This window comes from Tasmannia lanceolata, unplaced genomic scaffold (genome assembly GCF_043159265.1).
Source record: "Tasmannia lanceolata isolate RefF3 unplaced genomic scaffold, GAP_Taslan_0.1 ptg000021l, whole genome shotgun sequence".
Classification (NCBI taxonomy): domain Eukaryota; kingdom Viridiplantae; phylum Streptophyta; class Magnoliopsida; order Canellales; family Winteraceae; genus Tasmannia; species Tasmannia lanceolata.
In genome coordinates, this window is record NW_027518698.1 from 5341468 (window position 1) to 5363399 (window position 21932).

The 21932-nt window shown below is 40.4% G+C and overlaps 1 protein-coding gene across 4 annotated transcripts in view; it reads left to right on the top strand.

Annotated features, from left to right (window-relative positions):
* The window catches only part of LOC143855435 (transcription factor-like protein DPB), a 79483-nt gene extending 57833 nt beyond the window's left edge, over positions 1-21650 (top strand). For 2 of the 4 annotated variants that reach the window (XM_077365555.1, XM_077365557.1), the window contains 6 exons: positions 13755-13817; positions 13948-14094; positions 14262-14330; positions 14536-14634; positions 20272-20348; positions 20790-21650. In XM_077365555.1, coding sequence (XP_077221670.1) covers positions 13755-13817; positions 13948-14094; positions 14262-14330; positions 14536-14634; positions 20272-20348; positions 20790-21024 — 690 coding nt within the window. In that variant the 3' untranslated portion in view covers positions 21025-21650. The remainder of the gene's footprint in view (positions 1-13754; positions 13818-13947; positions 14095-14261; positions 14331-14535; positions 14635-20271; positions 20349-20789) is intronic. The other 2 variants (XM_077365556.1, XM_077365558.1) reach the window with 1 other exon arrangement.
* Positions 21651-21932: the final 282 nt, after the last annotated feature.

The following is a 21932-nucleotide window of genomic DNA, read 5'->3' on the forward strand; positions in this document are numbered from 1 at the left end:
AAAAGTGAATGTAGAATAAATGCTCCTTAATTTCTATATTTCAATGACGCACTGAAAATCCAATGTCCCAGGGGTGATGGCAACCCAGGAGAGGGGGGGGGGGGGGAGCGGGGGGAGGTGAATTAGGTTTCAAAAAACTTTTCCCAAAATAGTGCGGAATTAAAAACAAATGGGAAAATTAACCCTCAAGCATAAAACAAAGTAAAAATCAAATGCACACACAAAAGAAATAGAGAGAGATAGAAAGAGTGCACCGTGATTTTTTAGTGCTTTGGTCTAAGCCTAGGACCTACTCCACTCCACTAGGACTCTTGATGGCTTCACTAAAAAACAGATTCCCTTAACGGAGGGGAATCAACCCAATTACAACTTCCAGAGAAAGGTTCGTGTCTCCCACACTTGCTCTGCGGAGATGGCTCTGCGTCTCCACCAACACTCGCCAAATACGCTTCTTGAATGTAGAAGGAAAAATAAAATCCCTTTGAAAGAGTTACAATGTTGAGGATATACAATTTGAAGCCTATGATCCAAATCCTTAATCCAAGATTAGAGAGGCATAAACAAGTTTCTTCACTCTTAAATATGTTCAAATATAGCTTGGGAGTCTTGGAATAGTGTTTAGAAAAGATTGGAACACGTATATAGGCTGCACAAAAAAACTAGCCGTTATAGACTTTCCAACGGATAGTTCGGAAGCCTCTCGGAAGTCATTCGGACGCCCGACCAACTAGCCATTGGGAAAAGGCAAAACTGGCAAAACAGTGTTCGGAAGCCTGATGGGGTCTTCGGACACCCAACTAGGGTGCCCCGAACAAGGCTTCAGGCGCCTTTGAGATTTTGAGCTCATCGGCTAACTTTTTTTAACATATTTGGATGCCCGAACACTTTCCTCGGACGCCCGACTTCGGATGCCCGAAGACAGTTTTCCAGATTTTCACAGTTAACTTGTAAAATTCATATCTCATTCGTTTCTTATCAGATTTCAACATTCTTGTGCTCTATGGACATTAGAAGAACGAGATCTATCTGTTAAAAATATTTTCAAAGATATTTAAAAATATTATGGACTAATTTTCCTAAGATTAAGGTCAATAGTCAACTAAGTACGTTCCAATTTGATACTTGTCTTTTGCTTACCCTTTGGGCTTTTGGTCTAGTCATTTTACCTTACTCTTTTGTATCATTTGGGACCTTATTAGTGCGTTATTTATGCCTCAATAAACCTAATCTAAGTATGGATCTTATAAATTCTAAAAGGGACTCAAACACACTTGATCTTCTCTTGAATTCTCCTCTTCAAGCCCACCATGCTCCTTGGATCTCCAATGACTTCGGCACTCCAAATATGGTCCAATTAGAGCTTCTTCGACCCAAGCTTCCATGAATATGCACTAATGAGATTTACAACTAAAGACAATCAATTGAGCCCCCTATTGTATAATCTTTTTCTGTTAGTGCCCCCTATTGTACACTAATGAGATCTTTTTCAAATACCAACGCATCTCTCTCAACCCTTAAATGATTTTCATTTCCATTGTTTTTCTGTTTGTGCTTTGCTTATGTTGCCCGTCTGGGCCCCCTATTGTATAATCTTTTTGTTCCTTTGAATCTGGTCGGGGTCTTGCCTAACCCCAGCTTGCCTATCAAAAAAAAAAAAAACTAAAGACAATAAAACTCATTAGTGATTCAAAATCACGTGTGTTTGGAATCATCAAAACAAGAAGGAAATCCCAAGGGGGGAAACCATTGGGCTTACACACACTATATTAGAGGTCTCTTGATGGAATTGTTCTAAGATGTCTCTCCAAAAACAATGCAAAAGGCGCATTGTTTGAACTACACGTCGGAATATGTGATGCTCATTTGTCAGAACTTATATCATTAGTAAGAAAATTATGAAGTATTCGTAAATGCACCATGGCTGCCGATTCATTATAATTTGCTTGAAAATGCAGCGTTTGTTGATTCCATGCAGATTTCATTCACAACCGCGAAAGCCCCTACTCCATCCCACAATTTCTGCATTACCATTCGTTGCTTGGGGTATGGATATGATATGACCAATTCACTCCATTTTATGGAATTTGCGTCTCCCCGAGTCCGAACCTCAAAGCCTTTGCACATGTGCTTAGGCATATGAGTAGTCGCTGCAAGACAAGACAATGCAAAACAGATAATTTTTACTTTTCATCAGTGTGCAGCTAAGCAAAAAAATAGACATTAAGCAAAAGAAAAAGGAGACAATATTCCTTAATTCCGATTTTAAGTTTCTACAACAGTCCGGTGGACAAGAAAACTAAGGACCTAAGTCCCAAAATGATTCTGGTCTGCGGTCCTTTGACAAGAATGAAGGATTGTAGAAACTCTCTATGCTCTACGATCTTCAAGAATGATATTCATAGTGAGCTAACCAAACCAGCATTACCAATGAATCTCCTTTCATGAAACCTTCAAGAACTTCCAATCGAGAACCCATTCCTGTTATTCATTAGCAATCCAAATAGCTTCTTGATCTTCCTTTAGCTCCCCAAAACCTTAACCAATTACTTTATTAGTTCACCCATAGGATGCCCTACACAAGCACCTTCCCTCCATTAAAGATTCCCATTAGTTTCGCACGGACACATTTCGTCCCTTTTCCAACAGTTTCACGTAGTGTTTAAAAATGCGGATGCGATCGGAACGCGGCCAAGAAAAATCCTTGTCGGCGCAGCGCGGACATGACCAAGAACGCAGTTGACGTGGTCATAACTCGGGAGAGTCAAAGGGGTTTTTATTGACTATGTAGGGCAAAATGCGGAATGCGGATAAGGTGCAACGCAGAACGCGGCGAAGGTAAAAGGGAGTCGACTCTCGCCCGAGTCAACGAGTTTTTAAACACTTTCATTTGCCCTTTTTAACCTTTTCACAACCCTTTTCCTTATGTTTTGCTCCCATTTCCTTTGATTTTCCTCAACCAGTTCCTTAAACTTAATTCTCATATCTAAGCTTTCACTACAAACATCCATGCATCAGGTATCAAAGCTTCTATCATCCGCCTCTGCTTCAGGATTACACTTCAATCTTTAAAAAAATCAAAATTCAATAAAGGCATGAAGTTTAATTCCTTGATTGCCTTAAACATTCATAATCGGCTTAGATACAAATTCTATTTTATAAGATCCGTTTCAATATGTTAACAGGTCTTTAGGTCTTTATTGTAATGCCCAAGGGCATACTTGTCTTTGTACTTCACTCTTTATTATTTATATTACATGAGTGAGGGGGAGAACCCTAACTCAATCTTTTCTCTCACTCTTTACTTTCTATCTTTTCTCTACCTCTCTCAACATGGTATCAGAGCTCTAGGGCATGGATGCCTAGGGCCATTTTTTTTCTTTTCTTTTCTTTTCTTTTCTCTCCCTAACCCTAACCTTAACATCCACCTCCATCTTCTCCATCCCTAACCCTAACCATAACCCCTCCATTCTTTGCTACAATACCCGCTACAGTAAATCGCTACAATACTGCTACAGCACTGCTACAGTAAATCGCTACAGTACCCTCTTTTCCCCACTCTTCCTTGCCCTAATCTGATCCATCATAATCTCTTCTTCTTCTTTTGGGTCATAGCTATGCCCTAGATTTTCTTGTTCGGCTTGATCAATATCTTCATGGTGTTGTTATTGGATTTGTACCGACATCATTGCGATGCTTGTGGCTCGGAGTTGTCTCGACTTTGTCTTTATGTCGTGAGGCTATCTCATGCCTCCCTTATGCATATGTTGTCCTCATGAAGCCGAGTCTATTAGCTTGCTTATAGTCTTCATCCTTGTCTTTACTTGCTCGTTGTTGGTCCTCTTCAGTCTTCTTCCCGGTCTCTTATGGAAGATACCCCTCATATTGAGGACCCTACTATTCGTACTCCAGCTATGGCTACTAGTTCCCAGCCACGTCAGGCTGCGTCGTCATCTTTGTCTTCGGTGGATGCGTCATTCCCACCGATTACCACCTCCCGTCTTGATGGGTCCAACTATTTGACTTGGAAGATTGCTGTGGAGACATATCTGAAGGCCCGACAAAAGATTTCTATTATTCGTCGTGATCCCCCTTCTGAGACTGACCCTACCTTTGATGATTGGGATGTAGATGATGCCCTTGTTCATACACTTCTATGGCAGAGTATGACCCCTGCCATTGCTAGCACCATGATAGATCTCCCTACTGCCAAAAAGGTATGGGAGCACACTGCGGCATTATATTCTGGTGAGGGTAATGTCGCCCTTCTCTGCGACACTTATTTGCGCTGGATGGGTCACAGGCGCGGTGATTCTACAGTCCATGATTACTGCAGACAGTTTGTCTCCTATTGCCAGCAGCTGGATACTCTTATACCTCTCACCACTGATCTTACCACGGCAGCCAGACAGCGGGATCAACTCCGTGTTGTTCATTTCCTTGAGGGTCTTGGACCAGAGTTCACTCATCTTCGATAGCACATCCTTGGGTCTGGTACTGTACCCACTCTTCAGGAGGTATTTTTACGAGCTCAGCAGTGTGCACTTGGCATTACTGTTCCTACTCCCGTGGATGTCTCGACTACTACTGCTTATGGAGCCGCTGACCGCCCTTCCCGAGGAGGAGGCATTTTTGGTTGCGGTCGTAGTCGCGATACTAGCCGAGGCGGATATGGCGGCGGCCGAGAGGGTGGCCGTGGAGGTCGAGCTCGGCCCTATTGTACTCATTGTAGGCGTGAGGGTCACTATCACGAGACATGCTTTGATCTCCATACTGAGCTGCGTCACACTCCATATCCTCGTCAGGGCCGTACTGCACATCTTACCCCTTCCAGATTCGCTTGCTCCTGTTGACAGCCCCTCACAGACACCACTGGCTACTCCGACCGATCAGATGGTCGTCTCTCGTGCCGACTATGATGAGCTACAGCGTTTCAGGTCTGCCAGCCGCCCTCCTACTGCTGGTCTTGTTCAGCCAGGTAGTTCTCCTGCTTCGTTCCTATCTAGTTCTAGCTCCTGGATTATTGATTCGGGAGCATCTCATCACATGACAGGTACCCAGTCATCTTTACATGATTTTCATCATGTTGTTCACGTTCTATTACTCTTGCTGATGGGAGTACCTCTCCTATCACTGGTGTTGGCAGTTATTCCCCTTCACCAGGCATTACATTATCATCTGTGCTCTGTGTCCCCAAGTCACCTTTCAGTTTACTTTCTGTTAGTCAATTAACAAAGCATCTTCATTGTTCTATCTAATTTTTTCCTTCATATTGTCTTTTTCAGGATCTCTCGACTGGGAGGACGATTGGCTCGAACAGTGAGGTGGATGGCCTTTATCGTCTCGACTGCACTCCGTCCAATCCGATTCTACATGGCTCGGTCGATGCATACTAGTGGCACTGCCGTCTAGGTCACCCGTCTATGGAGCGTTTACGCAGAATTCCCTTTGTTCCTTCATCTGTTAGGTCTTTTCAGTGTGAGGCCTGTGAACTTGGGAAGCATCATCGTGTGTCATTTCCCTCTAGGACTGTTAGTCGGGCTTCACACCCTTTTGCTCTTGTTCATTCTGATGTATGGGGTCCTGCGAGGACTACCTCTTTATTTGGATTTCGCTATTTTGTGGTCTTTATTGATGACTATTCACGTATGACATGGACTTATTTAATAAAAGATCGTTCTAAAGTTTTTTCTGTGTTTCGTGATTTCTATGCTGAAGTTAGTAATCAATTCTCATGTGTTATCCAATGTCTTCGCACTGACAATGCAAAGGAATATTTTTCTTACTCAAATGGTTTTCAGGAATTCCTCTCTTCGTGAGGCATTCTTCATCAGTCCTCATGTGCTCATACCTCTCAGCAGAATGAGGTGGCTGAGAGGAAGCTTCGCTCCTTGTTAGATGGGGCCCGGACACTACTCTTTCAGATGTGGGTCCCTAAGACCTATTGGGCTGATGCTGTACTCACAGCATGCTACCTGGCAAATAGGCTTCCCTCTTCGGTCCTTGGTGGCACCTCTCCGTTCTCGATTCTCCGTCCTCCCTCTGACCCTTTCCCTCTTACAACTCGAGTTTTTGGCTGTCTCTGTTTTGTCCACGTTCTTGAGTCAGGATTAGATAAGTTGGATCATCGGGCCGAATGGTGTATCTTTCTAGGTTACTCTTGGACCCAAAAGGGTTATCGTTGCTACAGCCCTCACCTGCGACGATCCTTTGTCTCGGCGGATGTTACATTCTTTGAGACTCAGTCATGTTTTAGTCCGTCCATCTCGTTGGATCCCTCCCCCTCTACACTTCGGGAGGATTCCTCGCATACTCCTGTTCTTCCTCTTCCAGTTCTTCCTGATCCCATCCCTGTTTCTACACCTCCGGTGTCCAGTTCCTCCCCTACAGTTAATTCTACTGTTATGCCGATGTCAGCGCCTTGTGCAGCCTCTCTACCTCCACCATTGAAGCAGTATCAGAGTCGGACCAAATCTGTTGCTCATTTAGCCCCGCCCGAGCCATCATCATCTCAGCCGGAGATCCCCACTTCTGAGGTACATTCTGACTCTCCCATTGCCTCTCGCACTCGGTCTCGCAGTACTGCTCATCCCATTTCCTCTTTTGTGTCTTATGACTTTCTCACCCCTGTATTTCGTAGTTTTGTTTCGTCTTTGTCCTCTATTTCTCTACCTAAGACTCTACATGAGGCACTTGATCATCAAGGCTGGCAGGCGGCTATGGATCTTGAGATGCAGGCCCTTCAGGCCAATCAGACATGGGATTTGGTCCCTCTACCATATGGTGCTCGCCCCGTTGGTTGTCGCTGGGTTTATGCAGTCAAGCACCTTCCTGATGGCACAGTTGAGCGTCTTAAGGCTCGACTTGTTGCCAAAGGGTACACGCAGACATATGTGATTGATTATGGCGAGACTTTTTCACCAGTTGCAAAAATTCCTTTTGTCTGTGTCCTGCTATCCTTTGCTGTGAATCATGGCTGACATCTTCATCAGTTGGATGTAAAGACTAAAGAATGCCTTTCTTCATGATGATTTGGAGGAAGAGGTCTATATGCAGCAACCTCCTGGATATGTTGCTCAGGAGGAGAGATCTTCTCTTGTTTGCCGTTTGAGGAAATCCATTTATGGTCTCAAACAATCTCCGAGAGCCTGGTTTGGGAAGTTCAGTGCTACACTTATTCGCTTTGGCATGAAGCAGTGCGCAGTTGATCACTCCGTCTTTAGTTTTCAGTCTCAGACTGGTTGTGTTCTGTTGATAGTATATGTCGATGATATCATTATCACTGGTAGCGATACATGTGGCATTCAGAGGCTCAAATCCTTCCTTCAGACAGAGTTCTCTACTAAGGATTTGGGTCGTCTTCAGTATTTCCTGGGCATTGAGGTTGCCTATTCGACTAGGGGTATCTACCTCTCACAGAGGAAGTATGTTCTGGATCTTCTTGATGAGACAAGTTGTTTGGGAGTCAAGCATGCCTCAACTCCTATGGACCAGAATATGAAATTACTCCCTGAGGAGGGAGTCCTGTTAGAAGATCCAGGGCGATACAGACGGTTAGTTGGTAAGCTCATTTATCTTACTGTTACACGTCCATATATTACCTTTGCCGTTAGCGCTGTTAGCCAGCATATGAGCTCACCTCGCATTTCACACTGGGCTGCTGTACTTCAGATATTGAGATATCTAAAGAGTTCGCCAGGTAAAGGGTTGTTATTTCAGAGGCATGAGCACCAGAGAATTGAAGGATACACTGATGCAGACTGGGCAGGATCTCCGGCTGATAGACGGTCTACTACAGGATATTGCACCTTTATTGGAGGTAATCTTGTTTCATGGAGAAGTAAGAAACAAGATGTCGTGTCTAAATCCAGTGCCGAGGCAAAATATAGAGCTATGTCTCATACGAGTGGGGAACTCATGTGGCTACGTTCCTTACTTTCAGAGATTGGATTTCCTCCTTTTTCTTCTTCTCCAGCTCAGTTATACTGTGACAACAAATCCGCCATTTACATTGCCACGAATCCAGTCTTCCATGAGAGGACCAAACATATTGAAGTGGATTGTCATTTCATTAGAGATTTGATTCAGCGAGGCTACGTATCCCCCGTGTTTACCAGATCTACAGATCAATTAGCAGACATGTTCACGAAGCCTCTAAGTAGAGCTAAGTTAGTTGATAATTGTAACAAGCTAGGAATGTTAGATATTTACATTCCAGCTTGAGAGGGAGTGTTAACAGGTCTTTAGGTCTTTATTGTAATGCCCAAGGGCATACTTGTCTTTGTACTTCACTCTTTATTATTTATATTACATGAGTGAGGGGGAGAAGCCTAACTCAATCTTTTCTCTCACTCTTTACTTTCTCTCTTTTCTCTACCTCTCTCAACACAATATAACATTTGAAATTGATTTTTAACTTCATTCTTTCTGTCACAACCGTTCCATCTCCTATACAAGCTTCTTTATTACTATCATAGATAGGATCCCCTTCAATTTCAAGGGGTTTGTTTTCATGTTTTCCATTATTTCTAGGACTAATTCTTCATATTTTCAAGAAAGGACATCGTAGTTTGGGAATATATGTTGACTGAACATCCTTAATATCCAATGTATGCTTAATTCCCGATTCTTTAATTTCTTCCACAATCTTTTGCAAATTAAGATGAGCAGAACCCTCCACTTTATAAGATTTAGGTCTAAAATGTTTATTGACAAAAGTGCAATTTTTTCTGCATCCATCACAAAAGAATGTGTTTTTTTTGCCTGTTAGTTTCATCTTGATCATATTGCTATGGTCTTCCAAGCAATAGGTCACATGCATCCATCAGTATTACATCACTCCACACACTTCCTCTTTGTACTTAGGTCCAATGGGAAACAAAACTATGCAATGAGTAGTAACAAGCAAGGTTTTAAATTTCGACCGAAATTTCGGTTGAAATTTCACTTATCCCGAAATTTCATCCGAAATTTATGGGATTTCACCCAAAAATCTAGATTCTTGATAATTATTTAATATTATCCCGAAATTTCAGCTGACATTACCGAAATTTCAGAAATTCCGGGCCAAATTATGTACGAGATAAAATAGGCGTTAAACGATTTCGTTAGATTTCGTCCGAAATTCCGAAATTTCGGTTTTGGTGAGTACCGAAATGCATTCCGAAACCGAAATTTAAAACCTTGGTAAGAAGTACCTAATTACATTTCGTGAAATGTTGTATCAATTTTGGTTGAGGATGCTTTTCTTCTTTTATTTGTAATTTGTCTATCGTCTCCACCGGCACAATGTTTTCATTGGATCATCCATCGATATTAAAATTACATAGTTTTGCTTTAGAGATACTCCTTGTTCTAAAGATGTTTGATCATTCCATTCCTCCTCATTGATGAGGTGATAATAGTGTCTTCTAATTAAAAAAAAATAACAGTCCACTTTCGTCTTTGGTAAAAGAATTATCTTTTTCTACAATCCTCGTGTAGAGAAACTTGTGCACAAAATTTACAGAATTTGGGTAATCTTGCCTTGACTTTCTAGTCTCAATTCTATTCTTTTTTTTCTTTTTTTTTTGGGTAGGTAAGCTGGGATTGAACTTGCGACCTACAGGTTGAAGAACAAAGCCTTGACCATTGAGCTAGAGTCTCATCCCCTCAATTCTATTCGTATGCTTGAACAAATCAATCCTTATCATGATTTTGTTCTTAATCTCAATCAAAACAATTTAGACCTCGAACTTTATATTGAGCTCCACGTTGATGAAAAGGGTTGATATTAGTGTGCCCTCCATTGTTCGACTTCCCATCAAAATCATCTTCATTCCTCTGTTTTCCTCCACACAGTACTTCATAATCGACATGAGTCAATCTAGTCTTTGCAATATCCTTTAAGAATTTTCTCTACTTCATAATCGACATGAGTCAATCTAGTCTTTGCGATATCCTTTGAGAATTTGCTCGAATTGATGAATCTTTTCATGCTGATCAAAAGCTTTCTTATGTGCGATCGTGAATCCTCTAATGATTTCCTGAACCAAACTTGTTCTGACACCAATTTGATCCAAGATAACTGCTACCAACCCACCACGAAGAAATCTTGCTGGAGAATTAAACAATCACACAATCCATCCGGTATATCTTCACAAACAATGCTAGAGAGATAAAAACAACAGTAGATTTGATCATAATTAGAATGCGTATTCCATGTTGCTGCCCTAAAAACACTATTCACGCTTCCATTACAAAACAGCCCATCAAAACTTTTTAGAGTCTCAAAATAAAATAGAAAACGTATCACATATTACTGTCCTAAAAACACTGTCACGTTTTCATTACGCAGGGGCCTACCAAGACATGGTTAAGTATCCCAATTAACCTACCAGAAAAACTAAGTTTACCCTTTTTCTTGACAAATGGAGCCCTAGAGGGCTCGCAGTTGATCTTAGCATGACATATTATACGCTTTCCAGGGGTGGAAGCACATATAGCATGATGGGGGCCATGACTTGCAAAATTCCTTCTATACTGCATGGGTGTACATGCGTGCTTTAGTTAGTTTAGTGGCCATGGCCCCCCCAATGACCAATGCATCTAAATGTAAATTAGTCCGTCTCCCCCAAGTGTAAATTCCTGGCTCCGCCCCTGACTCTTTCGAGCCTACTTTTGGATCTCAGTCGATCTTCTTCTCTTGAATCATACTTGCTGAATTATTGGTTTGTTCTTTTCTTTTTCTTTTTTTTTGAATGGATTATTGGTTTGTTCATGAACCTTGCATTAAATATGCATGCAAAACATCCATGTAAAACTGATTAAAGAACACATCAATGTCTAACTAGTTATTGCGCCGTTGTTAGCTTAGTCTTGGGAAGCAATGAAAACCTTGGAGGCGGGCATTGGTTTGGCTGTGGCAAGGGATGGCAAAGATTCTCGATTGAGGCCATAGGCCTTGAGCTTCATTTTTAATATGCATAACATCGTCATCTTTGTCTTTGGTAGGTCCGTCAAAGAGTGCCTCTTAGTTATGAATTCCGTTCCATTTTCGACAAAATTCTTGGAATGTTCTGTTCCGTAAAGGAAAGCAGAATAGAAATTGTCTCCCGACATACCAGGTTGTGTTCGGGTCAATTACGAATACTTCAACCTATTTTGATTGTTTCGGTCATTTTGCTCGTTCTTGTTTGTTTTAGTTTGTAATATTTTTATTTTTTTCCCTATTCAATTGAGAAACCAATCGCCAATAAAATTTGTGGTTTAATAATACCAAAAGACTCTCTTTATACAGATTATATAGTTGGTACTTCCTTGATTCTAGATAGTTGTTAAGTTTATATTAGTAAATGGCCTGTCAAATAAAATAGTAATTATGTGTTGCTGTGGTTTTTGTTATTGTTCTTCTCATCTTTTTCTATTTTTTGTGCAAATTCTAAATTTTAACTTTTAAATTTTTTGTCGCTTCTTTTCGAAATCAAGACACCAGATTGGGCGAAATACCAAAACATTCAATTCCAAAAGAAAAACATAACAACCACTGGAATGGAATTGAAAACTATGGCATGTCTGTTGGGATTCTTCTGAGACTATCTGCTCTTCCTAATCCAAATTTTCTAAACTATTTCCCAAGGTCCTTTTCGATCCATATCATTTTTCCTCTTTTTCCTTGCGGGTATAATGATGATGGTATACTGCCCAACCACCTAACTGCTTTCTTGTCCTGATTTCCTCCGTAGTCGTGGCTCACCTATGGTGTTTTGAAGGGCTGATTGGCTGCAATGCAAACATTGCACGGGCATGTGATTAAACGAGGGAAAGGACATTTTAGTCATTTTTGAGAAACTTTATAGGTTAGATTCCTGTAAAATCTAGGGGTATATGCGTATATTTTTATTATAATACTCTAATAAAATGTCATACATGCACTTTATAATGTTTTTAAAGCTTCTCTTTCTCTTTTTCTCTTAACTAAAAGAATAAATAATCTGAGTTACTGAACAAGTATGATCATGTTTTCTGGTTCAATGGGACAAATTTTTATATCCAGTCTGCATGCAATGATTTTGTTGATTATAATAACATAGCAACTTTGAATCATTGGAAAGAGGGATCAATTTGTTGCTTATTTTTGTTAAGCTTAATCTGAAATTTTCTGTTTGTTTGAATGAAGAAGAGTGCTCTACAGACAGAAGTCGTTGGAAATTATAAAGATGTTCCTGTTGTAGCTATTGCATTCTTGATGTTTCTCACAGGAAGAAAAACAATCTGTAGAATCCCGACTGACAATTCAAAGAAGATATTTGGTATACTCCACAGCTGTTAACAGGGCCTGGCACCATGCCGATTGATTAGTTGGTGGAAGGAAAAGAAGATGGGCCTCTTTAACATACTCACTGTAGCTTACATTAAACCAACTGAATTGTTCAAAAGGACTAAAATACTCCTCAAGTGAATAAATGTGAAATACAAAACAAATCAAACTAGCCTTCTATAAGAACTACCAAAAATTTTATTATCCTTAGTTCGAACCATTCACCCCTATTCGTATTGTCTGGGATTGATTCTCTGCTTCTTTGGATTTGTTTGGGATGTGCTACTGATTGAGTAGGTGGTCATTAACTTCTATACTAGAGTTCATAACTTCCTAAGTTCCTGATTTCAATGAACCATCATTATTAATTGTTTTTTTGAATGGTCCATCATTATTTTGTTATTGGTCTACAACTGCAATTTTTATCTATGGAGCTCTGGTAATCTGTTCCTTTTGCTATGGATTTCTTCTTCGCACAAAAACACTTTATACTATTTATAGTGTTTTGACCTATGAAGCACGGGTACGGGGTGCGGGTACGACACGACACGGGTACGTAGGTACGTGATTTGCCAAAAAAACCGGGTGCCGGTACGTTCGTGTACGCCGAATATAATAATATATTTTAATATTTTATTATATATTTATAAAAATTAAAAAAAAAAAAATTGTAGAGCAATCAAATAACAATAACATCACCAAAATGGAAAATTCTAATATTACTCTTCATTTCATAAGTGATTAAGTTCCTATTTCATAACATGAGGCATCAATACATCATTCATTAGAAAAAAAAGTTTGTCACCAGTGTGTTGACCAGTGTGTTGACCAGTGCCTGAGAAGATGAATAATTTTTAGAGACCAAATTATGAGATTTTTTTTACCGGACTTTTGGGATTTAATAATGTTTGGACAAAATAGATTTTATGAATTTTTAAAATTTGAAAAATACCCCACCGTTTGGAAGTTAAGAAAGTTAAAATTTTGACCCGAGCATTTTTCTTTGAATTTTGTACTAGAACTGGAGAGTTGACTTTTTTTCCTTTTAGATTTGGGTGTTGAAACTATTTTTAATAAATCCAAAAGGGGGGTATTCCGTTATTTACATGTAAATCTTAAGTAAATGGACATTTACTTAAATGGTTTACATGTAAATACCGAATACAGGAAAGTAGAGAGAAGTACAGGAGAGGAAAGAGAAGCAGCAGGAAGAAGCAGGACGTGTCGGGTACGCGTGGTGCGCACCCGACACGCACCCAACCACCAAAACTAGTTTTTTTTTTTTTTTAAGAAAAAAATGGGGTACGTACCCCGGACGTACCCGCACCCCATACGTGTCGGGTGCGGGAGCCCCGGGAGAGTACACGTGCTTCCTAGGTTTTGACTTTTTCCATTTTCCATATGTTTCTTGTTATGTATTTTCTGCCCTACCCTCAACTATTAAAACTTTTTTTTTCAGGTTGCAGATGAACTAGTGGCTGAATTTGCAGATCCTAGCAGTAATCTGGCTTCCCCAGACCAGGTAAAAAATGTTATAATTGTGAAAATTGATTTCCTAATGGGTATTCCTCCTTTTTATTCATCTGTTTTATTGTCAATCTGATGAGATGGCGAGGTGGACCACTATTCTATGAGTTACTTTTTTTTAACAGCAACAGTATGATGAGAAAAATATACGGCGGAGGGTCTATGATGCCCTCAATGTTCTTATGGCAATGGATATTATATCAAAGGATAAAAAGGAAATACAGTGGAGGGGTTTGCCTCACACCAGCCTGAATAACATCCATGAGTTGAAGGTTTGATTAAACCATTTCTTCTGTTATCTGACAGTAAACATTTTGTCTAAGTGAATGCCATAGCTCCAATATGAAATAGTTCATTCTTTTGTTCAAGCCACAGGAATAAAGTTTAACATGTTGCTCCCCTTATGAAATTCTCATTTAAACAATATTTATTTTTCCAGTCAGAGCATATTGGCCTGAGAAACAGGATTGAAAAGAAAGCCGCATATTTGCAAGAACTGGAGGAACAGGTATGGTGTTTTGCTTATATTCATCATTGGGTTCAAATTTTGTACATCCAGTCGTCATTGGCTTTCCTATATGTTTGTTCATTTCATTGGCATTACTGGAGCTATTTTTATTAAATCAGGAAAAGATTTAAGACAGAATTTTCTTCATCTAGTTAATTTATTGGTTAACTAGTGGGCAATTGCTAATTTTCGCGCACCTTTTAAGTTCGTAGGTCTTCAAAATCTGATACAGCGGAATGAGCAATTATACCGTTCAGGAAATGCACCCTCCGGGGGAGTGGCCTTACCTTTTATTCTGGTTCAGGTATGGTGTTTTAGCTATTTTCTAGTACTACCGTCAGTTTTGCTAGTCCAGTAATACTTTAAAACCAACGAGAATTAAAAATTATGGGTAATTATTGATTTCAATTTGGAGAAAACTACATTCTCCACATATATTTGGTGTATAAACGGGGACTCAAGTCCTAAATGGAGTCAAATTGTGACACATGATTCTGTCAAACATAAAATCAGCTAACATGTCCGAATGAGAATTAAGATACTATGTCAATAATATGAAGTTGAGTTGTTATTTTGGTCTATTAAGAGACCGTCTGCCCAGTGAAATTTTGGTAGAAGGGAGCCAACTTTTGGTTCAGCCTTATGCGAGTGGAGTTGGAGAGGTTAAAAATTGGATGTTTTCCAATCTTGGGTGTTGTTTCACTCTCCCATTATATTGGGAATGAAAGGTGTAGATGCATCCATCAACATTGAAGAGCATTTTAAGCAACCCGTCTGCATACCTTGTTCAATGGGAAGTGGGAGCCTGTTTTGGACAAAAGGGGTGAAGGGTATGCAAAATTGCTAGAGCAAATGACAATAAAGCAGTAGTCAGCCACATAGTTACAGAATTTGACAAATTTTCAGTAAATTCACAAGTAATCACCGACTTTTCTGAAAAAAAGACTTTTTTGCAAATTGTTGGAAACTATTCAGAATTTGTTAGTTTTTTTTTTTTTTTTTTTTTTTTATATATATATATCACAAATTTTCAATAATTCACCGATTGAGAAAAAAGTTAAGATGAAAATATTAGTCATATTCGATAATATCCTTTTTTTTTGGGTTACACGAATACAATAGGTGCCTAATATTCTAGGATTTTTTGGCAAATACATGCCTATCTATAATATTGATTTTGGATATTTTCATATTCCCCTTGATATTTTTCAATTTTATTTTGGATTTGATGGGAAATTTTGTATATCTTGTCCATATATATATCCTCTGTCCCAAACTAGTTGGGGTTGGCTAAATGAGTCCTTTAGAAAATTTTCATGAAGAAGGTGAAAGGATCTACCTGGCTCAAATTGACTAAGTCTAATCCTGACACTAGTTGGGTTCGTCTACATGGATCAATTTCTTCCATTCTATCCTATCCAAGGTCATGTTCTCTGTTATATTCCTAGCCCTCAAGTCTTTCCTCACCGTTCCTACCCAAGTTGTTTTCGGTCTGCCCCTACCTCTTTTTACTCTATCAACTTGGCACGAGTCACTTCTTCTCACTGGAGCATCCAAAGGCCTACGTTGGATATGCCAATGCCATCTTAAGCAGTGCTCTCTCATCTTCTCCTCAATTGGTGCCACCCCCACCTTTTTACGGATGTCCTCATTTTTAATTCGATCTATCCTTATCTTGCCGCACATCCATCTAAGCATTCACATCTCAGCTACACTCATCTTATGCACATGCTGCTTCTTGGTGGCCCAATATTCTGAGCCGTACAACATGGCTGGCCTCACAGCTGTCTTATAAAACTTTCCCTTTAGCTTGGTAGGTATTTTACGATCGCATAGACAAACTAGCAATAACCTTTTGTTGCCCAACTTCAAAAGATAAGTTTTTATATGATATTTCTATATTGGATGTGTGAACGCTTCTGAGTATGTGAGAACTCTTTCGAGTCCAAAGTTCAGACCGATGTTCTGTATTCAATATTTCATAGTCTGTGGCGGGATTTCTTCAGAAGCCGCCGGAATCTCCCTCTGGTGGCTCTTGACCCTAGTTTCCCGCCGGATACTCTCATTTGCAATTGTGGTTTTAATCTTGACCGAGTAGCGGAGCATTTTTTAAATTTTATAGAGTCCGGTTACCGTGCATTGGAAGTGTTTGAATCCCTTGGGGTTTTCAATATTTGTTGCCGACGGTCTTTAACCTTGTTCGGACAAGGAGACAATCTGGTCAGACCCCAATGGACCCTCCCAGATCCCACTCTGGATCTTTGGGGAGCATTAAGGACAGGGATATTAGAGTGAGAAGACTGGAGTTTGGGGCCAAAACATTCCCTGGTCACATAGCCACTGAGTTTAATCGACGTTTGCCTTCGAATGGTAGTGACTGGCTGTGCTCGAAGTGCCACAATAAAAACTTTGGCTCTCACAATGCCTGTAAGAAATGCTAAGGACCAAAGAATAAGATGGCTCTATCCATGGTTTGGAGGCCTAAGGATGGTCCCCCTCAGGTTTCTGTTCACGATGATCACCCGGCACTTGATATCCTAGTTAGCCTGGTGGAGGAAAGGAAAAAGAACCTTAAAAGTTGCCTCATTGGGAGTTTGAAGTCTGGCTCATGGCTTTTGGAAGAAGTCTGGGAGTGGGCTAGACGATGCTGGGGTCTCCCTCCCCGATCTGCAAAACCTTTTTCCATCAACTCAGTGGACATCCTATTTTGCTTTGAATCGTAATCCCAAGCCACTTCTATTATCAGGCGCGGGGAGGAGATGCTCTGGGTGGATACCTATCTTCTCTTCAGCTGTGGTTTTCTGCATATAACACGAGCGCTAGAACTATAAAGATCAGATTCTATGATATCCCCCTTCATGCGTGGTCCACATCAACCGTGGAGATCCTTGGTCAACATTTGGGTCAGGTGCTCTAGACCCACCTTTATGGCAACCATGACCACTGCATGGCTTTTGCTTCTAACCTGGTCATGACACCTCTTTGGAAATCTTTCCCTTTTATTAATCTAAGGGTAGATTCCAGTATTTACTAGGTGGGAGTTAAGGTGGTTTCCAAGCATAGTATTCATAGCCTGGTGTTGTCGGTGGTGGGGGAATCAAGTAGTAAAAATAACTCGGTTTTTTTTAAGGACCCGGTATGCAGGCATCCGATAAGGCGTCGCCGATGATGGCTGCCCCACCGGAAAAGGTAGCAGATGCTAATCCCGAGGGTGATGGTGATGGCAGGGAGCCATTGGTGGGTCCCTTTTTTTAATTTTGAATTGCCTAGCCCCTCTTCTGTTTCAACAGACAACAATCCGCCTAGATTGTCAGATAGCAGAAATGCATCTGTGCGTGGGAAGTGAGGTCAGCCTGGAAAAGGAGCGATGCAGAAATCCTTAAATGTAGCAGCACGTGGAGAGAAGGGGAAGGCTCTTCGAAAAGACCTTGCTTACAGTTGTACACTGAAGTCGGCAAAAGAGAAAAAAGCTATAAAAATAAAAATAGATTCTATAAGGAGAGTAAAAACATCAAGGAGAAGCGTCTACGTATTGGGAAAGGAAATATATCACGTAGAGATATTAAACCGGAGGCACAATTGCTAGCTACCAGAGGTGGACTCTCTGTTTTTAAAAGAAAACTCAGAGGCATCTTTAGGAAAGAGTCTTAGGAAGAGGAAACTCATCCGATTCGCAACATTTTCTTCAAGACTTTGATAAATTTCCCGATCCATCCATGTCAGGAGAGGAAGTGAAGTGAGCCAGACTAGTAACAAAAGAAATGCTTAGGATTTTACATTCGAAGCTAGAGCTTTAGACCTTCTGAAAGATCTAAATTATAACGAGAAGCTGGCAAGGAAGGAACTCCCCACTCCATGTGAGGTTTCTCTGGGCTCGCTGAAAAAGCAATGGGCTCAGCTAAGGACTGATTCCAGAAGCAGCGAGGGGAATCGCCATAGTTCATCTGAGAAGACAAATGATAAGGAATTGCATGTCCTCCTCGAACTCCCCATTTTTAGTAAAATCTTAGAGAAGGAAAGGCGCTCCCGTAGATTTCACTAGAGGAAAAGAGGGATGTAGGAACCTAGAGCAATTGCAGGCCGGCCCGGTTAATGAGTCTATTATCTCCCGCGATTCACTGGGGTTGGAAGTAAGTCAGCTAGTTGGGGAGCGCTTGGGGCCTTTCGTGGACACTAAGGGGCCGTTGGGATACGTGGATTTTAGAATCCAGGTTTTTAGTTTGAAAACAATATAAAACAGGGTTTATCGTTTAAAAAAAAAATTAAAGAGGGTTCATGATCAAGCTGCTGCATGCTGTCCTGGCAGCGTTTCTTGGATTTTAAGTAAGAAAACCAGGTTTTAGAAACCTCTCCCCCATCATGAGATTTCTAAAACCTGGTTTTCTTGCTTAAAATCCAAGAAACGCTGCCAGGACAGCACACAGCAGCTTGATCGTGAACCCTCTTTTACACTGTTTTCAAACTAAAAAGCTAGATTCTAAAATCCGCGTATCCAAACGGCCCCTAAAGGTAAGGGCAAAATGGTGATAAATAATTCAAGAAAATCTGGGGATCGAGGGTCATTCTCGGAGGAGTTTGATGATTTGCTATCAATGGGGGACGTTTTCAGGATCGGGTATGAGGAGGATTTAGGGGCGACAAAAGAAATGTTCCTGGTTATGGCGGCAAGAGATCTGGAAGAAAAAAAGAGAGAGAGGCTAAAAAGAAGTCTGGGGAGGGGGTTCTTGACAAGTAATGGGTTCCCTTTCTCGTTTCGCCCTGGTGACCTAAGTCTCTTCCAAATTAGGTCTTTTTGTACCTTTACACAGTAATTTGGTGTAAATTCAGGGAATCTAGAAGTTTTCATTTTTTAGGGGAGACTGCCTCAGGTGCCATGGCATAGATGGTTGAGAAGAGTTTTTCAAAATTTGCCAAGAGGTTGTTGGATGTGTAAATTTGGGGGAGCTTTGGGGAGAATGCTTGTAGCTTTTGTGATTATCCAAGGAAGAACGCCATGATTACATAGCAAAGAGAACGTAATTGGTCTATATCCAGAGGAACTGCAATTTCCACAAGTTTTGGCTTGACAGACTGCCTTTCGCTTAGACTAGATTTCATCTGGATCGTCTTGCTTTGCTATTTTATTTCCTGGGGTGTGGTGATTAGTTTAGAGTTTTAAAATCTGAGTTCTTGTTATGTGATCAGAACTAATACGGTCTGTGTTAAAAAGAGGTCTCTGGATGCAGAAAGTCATACGTGGAGTTTTAAAAGATAGATTGTCACTGGAATGAAGAAGGGAAGGAAAAGACACATAACTGTAATTGCTTGTTTTGATGCTTTATTGCTGGTTCTGGGTATGCCCGGTCCAGTTCTCTTTTATATTCTGTAATACAGCATGGGACTCCTGGTCCCTACTGTTATTCTAAAATCAATAAAATATGTCAATTTTCAAAAAAAAAAATGATATCTCTATATTTGTAATTTATCAATAAATAACTTCTCTTCGAGCTTCAAGATATTAGATCATATGGTAACATATGGCCTCAATTATGGCAACCACTTGCATTATAGTTTACCGTAATTCTGGTGCACCGTGTCTATCATATGTGAAATTATTATGAGACAAGTTTATGGAAGTAATTATCCTTCTGGTGATTTGTGAAGGTCAAAATACTTGTATCAGCAAAGTGGCCTTGCAGATACAATAGGATGCATGTGGATATTTCGATTAGCCTTAAGGTTTTATGTTGATGACAATGGCCAAGCATATCCTTACCAAAATTCATTATTTCTGTAAATATTTTAATCTTTATTTATATAGACTCATATTTTAGTTTATGCGTAATATGTGCGATGCATGGATCATCGTCTGGACCCAGCTTACCTACCAAACTAATAATAATGATGCATGAAGCTTTGCAACTGTAGTGACTCTGCTTTCTCTTGTTTCCGTATATTTGAGCAACAGACGCGCCCACATGCAACTGTTGAGGTGGAAATTTCAGAAGATATGCAGTTGGTGCACTTCGACTTCAATAGGTAATCTGCATGACCCATCCCATATTTGCGCACTTACAATTTTAGGTATGCATACGATGTTTTATAACTCACTCTGAGGAGAACTCAGCTGAGGTAAAGAGGAGTTGACTCGGGTGGGCCAATTATTGACATGGTCAACTTTTTATAAACTCAAGCGAGTCATAGGAGTTTTCGATTAACTTAGTAGGGAAAAACTCCGACTTAGATGCGAACTTTGCTAAGGTAAAACCAAGTCGACTTGCGCGAGTCGATGATTGACTTGAGGAGTTTTTAAACAGTAGTTATGTGGCCTAATGATGCCATGCATATGCCATGCTTTTATTTCCCAATTAGATTGGTAGCGTAGTTCTAAAAGTAGGCCATGGGACCCAAATCTCATTGAAATTATTGTGCTTTATTCTCTTTTGCTGACATTATTTTTTCCATGAATGCCAACTACAGCACCCCTTTTGAGCTGCACGATGACGCTTATGTTCTCAAGGCAATGAGCTTTAGTGAACTACAGACCAACATTGCTGCTCATGAATCTGCTGCAAATGGAGGCGAAAGTTCCAGCGGGGTAGGCATCTATCAAGATCACATACCACATCCTTCTATGTCCAACAGAATGGGTAAGCCTCCCACTTCACCTCCCGTTCCAGGAATCCTAAAAGCCCGCGTCAAGCATGAACAGTAACCTGTAATTTCAAGCCTTCTATATCAGTATGCGCTGCCATTCTCGTTTTCTTTTGTTGTATAGGGCATGTTTGGTAGCCATGAAAAAAAAAATCATGGAATCCTGATTTACCTAGTGGGAGAGAAGTGCAAAGAAGCAGGATAGAAAGAGAGATTTGAGGTAAATGAGGAGAGCATGTGATGGGGCTGGAAAATGTGGAAAATAAAATCCTATTCTAAACAAGGAATTTTTTTCTATCCCATGCTCTCCTCTCTCATCCCTCTTTCAAATCTCTCTTTCACGGGCCCTCTATGCTCCTCTAACACGGGGTAAAAAATATTCCATGGAATTCGTTTTTGTAGTTGCCAAACACGCCCATATAGTGTAAGAGTAATTTACAGAAGGGTGCGGCCCCTCCGAGGCTTCTCAGTGGTTCGACATGGTTGAGACCTTGTCGAATGAATTGAAGGACACATGTGAAACTCCTCATGCCCATTCGTGCAAACTTTTGAGGAGGTTCTGTTACGCAGTAAGCTCTACAAATCCATGATTTGGTAATGTATCTAATAGAACATATTCTTTATGTTATCATAATTGAAATGAGTTCCATTATCTTAGAATTAATATATAATTGCACTGTTATGTGATGATATTGTGTCATTTATGTTTATTGCAACAAAATCTGCAAGTTCTGAATTACAAGCGAGCTCGTCGGCCCTATGCATAATGTGCGGTGAAGTTGGGTTACATAGCATCTTTGTACTGTCCTTGGTCATGTAGTACAATATGCCATACTTAGGAAGAGAGAGAGAGAGAGATGGTCCACATACTGTAAATTAAAACTTTTTAATTCTTTTTTTTTTTTATGGGAAATGATGAATTCGCCCCTTTTCTTTACCTGGGACAGCCAGCTCCAGTGCATGTGGCAA